The sequence below is a fragment of the Corvus brachyrhynchos genome, unplaced genomic scaffold, assembly GCF_000691975.1.
Source record: "Corvus brachyrhynchos isolate BGI_N302 unplaced genomic scaffold, ASM69197v1 scaffold32, whole genome shotgun sequence".
NCBI lineage: Eukaryota > Metazoa > Chordata > Aves > Passeriformes > Corvidae > Corvus > Corvus brachyrhynchos.
The window spans coordinates 9,801,447-9,808,237 of NW_008237919.1; the positions used below are offsets into that span (position 1 = coordinate 9,801,447).

The following is a 6,791-nucleotide window of genomic DNA, read 5'->3' on the forward strand; positions in this document are numbered from 1 at the left end:
ATAAAGGAGTCAGAGTGAATATTTTTGTGTGTAGAAAACATCCCTTTGGAATGTACTTTCAGTATTTAATTTTATCCTTTTTAATGGCCATGTTTTAGTTGCACATTTTAAACACCTATGTGCAATTAGTTTCTGATACTTTTGTCTAACGTGCTGTTGAGAAGCAGATATAAATACTCAAAGAGGGGAAAAGTGCTGCTTCCATTAAAATAGCTGTAAGCTTTGTCATTCCTTCAAGTAGTCAAGGTGATTTTGTGTTCTTGCAGAGTGCTTCTCTCACATCTGCCACTTGTTTATTTACAATGCCAAAGACGCTTCGTTATTCTCCTCCACTTTTTCTGTGCCTTACTAAGATCTCTAACAGTTTCTGTAATACTGTGTCCTAAATTTTACATCATTTTCCCAAGGGGAAATGGTGACCATGACATAGGTGACCATCCTGCTCTCGATGGCTCCTAGTACTACCTCCCATGCTGTGTTTTCTTTCATAGCTCTTCTGCTGTTGCCAGACAAAGTTCGATTCATTTATCACCCCCATATCAGTTTTCTGATGTGTTGTCCAGTAATTTATGACTGTTTGGAGCTTTGGTACTCATTACAGTGCCCATTGACCCTTGTGACCCTCCTCCCTATGCACTCTCTGCCACCTTGGCCCCTGGGCCAGTTTGTTGATGCCAGAAGTTACAGTGCATATGTCCATAACAAGCCATTCAGGCTGAGAAGCAAGAACTCTGTTTGACCAGCTAATAGTGAGTATCTAGAATTTAGGCAACAAGAAGTTGATCGTGCAGCTAAACAGATGCTGAGGGTAACATTCGTACATTCTGTCTGACTATGTAGGTAGTGAGGTGTTGCTGATACCGTGATGAACAAGAGAGAATAGTGTAGGCAGATATACAGCAGCTTGAGGAGAATATTTTAAATAAAACACTAAGTGGCTTTACTTGTAACTCAGTGGATTTCCCCCAGGTTACCACTTTTCACAGGGTGGGGACTTCATCCTGCTGGTGTAAATTCCAATTGAATCATACTGCCAAACTGAGTATGGGCTGGTGCCCTGAAGGCATGTCAGCAACATGCTTTCTTTGTTCAGTGCTCTTGGTGGTACTTTAAAAATACTAATTATGAAGATATGTATTTTTCATCTTTTCATCTCCTGGAAGTATATTTAAGTGTATATTTAAGAGTATATTTTCATGTCCTGAGATTATATCTATTGTGAGCACTGGAGGAAGGCGCAGAATTAGTGGAATGGGAGAAGAAAGTTGTTTCCTTTCTGATGTCTTTAATAGCATGAACCTGTTAATTTTTTAAATTATGACTGATTTTATATTTATTTGCTCTAGCACAGTTATTTGGTATAGAATTACAGTGCAAGTTATATAAAAATATAGAATGCATGTAAAAGACATCTACATGTAACAGCATGTACAAGCTTATAAAAGTTGAAAATAAATCTGCAATTAGTTTTTGAGCTTCAGTCATTTGCTTCTGAAAAAAGAAGGACTGTAACTACCCAAAATACATCCCTTCCTTGATGCAATGTAAAAGGATCCAACATTGTACTTCCTCCTTAGAATTTCTGGGGAAATGCATTTTGCTGCCGACGTAACATGCTTTAACAGGTCTCCTGCTGGTCAGACCTTGTGTCCTGCTGTGACAGCCATGACCATGTGTACAACTGATTGTTAGTGGGTGATATAAATCTGATTGGAACATGCCTGTTAATTGGTTTGAGAGCTCAGTATAGACAATGCTGTCTTGTAGCAGATTGTGTAGATAGCCCTAGTCATAGGGTTAATTCTGCTTGACAGCACATCAGCAGCATCTTGAGTAATTACCCAACTTAAGTTTTCCCACAGTTAAATTGAGATCTTCAAAGGCTTCTACATTTACAAGTATTATTAACCGATATCTGAAACATGATGTTCCCACAAGGGCTAATTTTTTCTTCCTTTTATTAAATATACAGGTTATAGGGTTCATTTGCTAAGTGCTAAGCCCTTAGAAGAAAACACTACTTGTTAGAGAGAGAAAAATCCGCAGTGCACGACCAAAGCTAATGGTGCATAATGCAAACAACATTGTCTTTTTGCAAAGACTTTAAAAACAAGTTAAAATTTAGGTCTGGCTCCCTTCCTCTTTCCCACCCCCCACTTTCCACTTTTAAGAAAATCAAACCACTCACTCCTATGTGCAGAATGAGTAAATTGAAGACATGCACAAACAAAAACCTCCTAGGATGTTGCACAATTAAGTACAGATCATTGGATACAATGCATATGACATTAATGAAACGGTATCTGCTTCAAAAATAGATTGGAAACATTAGTGAATAAATTAAATCCTCTTAATGACTTTATAAAATGAAAATGAATGAAAACTTTATTTCATACAAACAACTGTATGATATGATTCACAGTATACAATGTAATCCTGGTTTAAATTTATATTTTATTTTCTTCATTCATTTTGTGATCTGCCTTTTAAAATATCTTCTTTGTAACTCTACAAAGAGTGTTTTTCTACAGTGTAGAAAACGGTAAAATGTTAAAGATAATTATTATTACTTGGGTTCAAATGCCTTTGAATGCATTAAATGTTAATGTACAGAGTTAGACAGTCTTGTTAAAGATGGCTTTTGCTGGGGGATCAGTCTGACAAATGGCTTTTATGGCATAAAGCAGTTCTTGTAACTTACGATCTTTTTATTTTCTTTTTCAGGTCAGAAACAAAGTTTGACTCCAATTCAGGTATGTTTAGATTTACAGTGTTTTGCTGAATGTACACTATTCAGGTTAATCTCAAAAAAGTAGTTTATCAGTTCAAGTTCAGTTTAGTTTTAAACAAACTGGGGTAGGTCAGTCTTAAAAAGGATCTTCGTTTCTCACCCTCTGAAAACAGCATTGTTACTGTGAAACATTTGCTTTCATTCCTTTCATTAGTTCCAGTCTCTTTACATTTTCCCAAAAGATGATCAGGAAGATGTATCTTGCAACAGGCTTTAATTGATCCAGAACAATTATAATACAAATAAATGATAATACAGACTAAAGCAAATGGAGGATTGAAGATTGAGAATGATCACTGCTATAGAGGAGAATGTTTTTCTTCCTGGTGGACAAAAACATTTCATGGGAATTTGAAGTCAGTGCAGCCTATCTGTCAGGAAACAGATGATTTGTCATCAAATTTTCGTGACAGATGCATGTACACAATGCATGCCAGAGCAGTCTGTAGAGCTCAGTTGAGGAGGATTACCAAAAGGCAGTCTCTCTCAAGATGTCTTTTTAAAGAATTGTAATGTGTTGTAGGGATTGGGAGGGAAGTGAAGGTCAGTCTTAACAGGTTAATGTGTGTCTAACAAGACAAAAAACACAGGACAGCAAACAGGGGAGCAGTTGGAAGAAAAAACCAGATATCCTAATACCATACTATTACTTATTCAGTTAACTATTCCTGGGTGTTCCTTAAAGTTAAACAATATTAAATTAAGAATAGGCTGTTGTCCTGAAGCTAGGTGAAATGTCCATTGCCTGAAAAGGTAATTCAAAATACATTTTTTGTTAAGATGAAAAAGTCTGTTTTAAATGGGAAACCTGATATTATTATGTCAATTTTGGGTTTAGGCCAATGTTATCTTCTATATAATTTGCTTAATGCACTGATTATAATTGCTTATGATGTTACGAATTTTATAATATATATTAATCAGGGTGTTTATGGAATAGCACGTTGCCTTTTATCCCAGTTACAGCATGATTTGGGTTTGAAATGTGAGGCATTACATTGCTTTTTCTTTCCACATTAGATTTTATCTTTGTAACTATATGAGAGTGAAATCTACAGCAGGAAGCATTTAAATAGCCAATGCCTACATCTCATATACTTGCGTCATCTTGCTTCTATTAAGATTTTAGTCTGTGAGTTTGAGGTTACTTGCTTTAAATATTGCTTGAATAAACTCTATGCTAAGATTGATTCTTGGATCTTGACAAAACACAGTGGGATTCCATGGGGGATAGCTTCACACATTATCTGCCATTACCCCCTTTATTTTAGTGCAGTCACCAAAACTAGGGTGTGGAGCAGAATGTCACATTTCTGCTTTTCTGTTGAAGGGAAAGTGCTCTCTGCAGAGCTTCAACTTGCTTCGTGGATTAAGCTACAATTAGTTTACTGACTCTCTCTTTTGAAGCAGTTCTCCTGTTAGGTGCACTATGCTGCCTGCTGCCCCCCTTGGCATTGAAGGCAGGCGCATGGCTTTTCCAGTAAAAGTTTGGCACTATTGCAGCTGTGGTGCATGCCTGCTCACTACATGTCACCAGGCCTTTCTGCCCTGGGCTCTTGGTCCCACTTCAATTTTTCCCCAAACTCTGTACCTGGAACTGAGACTTACTGAGATTTAACGCCTTGGTCTCATCAGTGCTGTGTCTTTCAGCACAGATTTCAGCTAACAACCCAGGGTAGATGTTAAAACCAAGCAACATCAAGGCTGAAAACCCCCTTATTTTTGTGAGAAGTACAGCAGCCTTTCCTTTATAGGGATAGCACTCAGTTCTTCCACCAAGAAGCTGTTCAATGACAGTCAGATGGCACAAGGACTCAGAGTTTCTCTTTTGTTCCCAATATGTAAGAGCAGAGGAGAAGTGAATATACTGGCAACATCACCTCAACATCTACCACCCAAATAGAATATCACTGGTTTTGTTTCCCCACCAAAGAACTCGCTATCACTTTCCCAAACCAGACAATAATCCCAGACCTCCTGCTGCCTCTGAGTGAACAGGATGCATTCACTCAAGATGTGTTGGCAATGGCATCCTTGTAAAAAAAACCTTTCTTTTTTATGGGGGGGGTGCAGTGCCCTATGTAGCACCATGTTCTGCATTACACAGGCCTTTGAAGAGTGCCAATGTAGTGTTGGTTTTAAAAGGGCTGCTGGCATCTGAGTCTATATTTATGCAACCTCAAGTTTCTTGGAGACACCTTAAGGTATTTTCACATCCCTTATTTCATTTTGAATTCCCTAGACTGTCATTCCTAAGTAAAGTAATGATCCCGCAAACTGGAACAAACATGCTTTGTTCTCATTTATCTTATGTTACTCAAAACGGTTCAAGTGTTGAACGTGAGAATGAGGTAATTTTATTATAGAATACATATTTTTTTCCTGGGGAGCTGTTCCATGACTATTGCTTGCTCCAAATTAACCCCACTGTTAATTCCAGTTAACTTGCAAGTCTAGATGTGCCCTTAATAAATATTTATCAATGTTTATTATACTTCTCTTACCTAGAAATATCTGTGAAGCATTGAAGAATTAAAAGAAGTCTTTCTGAAGCAAGTACAAAGTCAGAAATACAGTTTTTAAAGTACCCAGTAGGCTCACTGCAAATGTAACCCTGGAAATGTTCAACACTGAAATATTAGACAAACATTGTCAAAAGAAGATTAATTGGAACTTGAGCATTAACTTAAAAGAAGGCTGCAAAATTCCTACAGTGATGATCAGGATTTATCATACAAATAGCTATAACATCTGTAGGGGACACACATTCTTCATCTCATGACTAATAGTTCCATCTGAGAAACTTCTTTTTCTCTGCTTATTCTTTTTAAGTCTATAGCTGGCAGAATTTCTGTCTCAGAGACCATGGGGTTAGCTTCATGCTGTTGGAAGATCTTATAAATGAAACAATTTTGGTTTCCTGTCATAATATGATGAATTTTACTGGCACTTAAAATAGACTTTTTTCTAACAAAGTACTTGAAAGCAAAAAAGGTTGTAGGAAAAATATTTTTTTCCTCATAGTTTGTTAGAGAACAAAGTAAACCACAAAAAAACTCACAGGTGAAACAATTTTTTTCTAATTATCAGTACTTTGTTAGTGTCTAAAATGCTTATTGTGCTATGCACTTGGTTAGAAAATTTTGGAATTTAAGAGTATAAGAATTATATCGGAATAATTAATGGAATTCATTTGATGAATGATAAATAGACTTATGCTTTTTTAATTTAGAGTAATATAGGTCTTCAGAATGCTGTTCCATAACAGGAAGAAATTGTAGGTCTCAAAAGCTGTTGCTGAACACTTAAATCCCACCTTAGTAATAGCAAAAGTAAGCACAGAAAATGCAAACAATTGTCTCAGCATGACCCCCAGTCACCAGAGAATGGTAATGGTGAATTTCCTACTGCCTACTGGGAGGGCTGGAGTTTTCTTGGGGCATCTCCTGTAATATTTGCTGCATCCTGCATGTCACTGTGGAGGTGAGACGTGATATTCAAGTTAGAGTATCTGCATTGAAATCACGAAGGGCAAAAATCTCAGTTTTGTTTTATGTTAAAAACAAAGGACAAATTCATGGATAATATACACGGACTCCAGTGGAGTCTTTTTTGTATATCTGTCACTCAGACCATGGAAAGTCAGAGAGCACAGGGTGCAAACGGGACCGTCGGGGTCCCATGCTGTAGAAACATATCTGTGCACTGAAGAAAGAGGAGTGCCCAAGGACACACAGTGCCTTCAGCTGTGCCATCTGCTGTGCCAGCTTCACACTTCTCTCAAAAAAAGAGACGTATCTCCAAAGCTTGTTCTTCTGTCTCCCTGCTTCTACATATCAAATGAAATGTAGAGATAATGTATGTGATTTTATGTCACTCTTTGTGTCGATACTTCGGAAACATTCCAATTAGTATCAGGAATTAAGCCATAATAGCTGCCCATGCAGCTAGAGGCTCTCCTGAGGGACAGCTACACACGAGCTTTTGTTGGATTCCTGCT

The 6,791-nt window shown here is 37.4% G+C and overlaps 1 protein-coding gene across 1 annotated transcript in view; it reads left to right on the forward strand.

Annotated features, from left to right (window-relative positions):
- MSRB3 (methionine sulfoxide reductase B3) overlaps positions 1-6,791 on the forward strand; it is a 66,468-nt gene that overhangs the window by 26,972 nt on the left and 32,705 nt on the right. Inside the window, exon 5 of the mRNA XM_008632794.2 lies at positions 2,725-2,753. Within this exon, the coding sequence (XP_008631016.1) occupies positions 2,725-2,753 (29 nt within the window). The remainder of the gene's footprint in view (positions 1-2,724; positions 2,754-6,791) is intronic.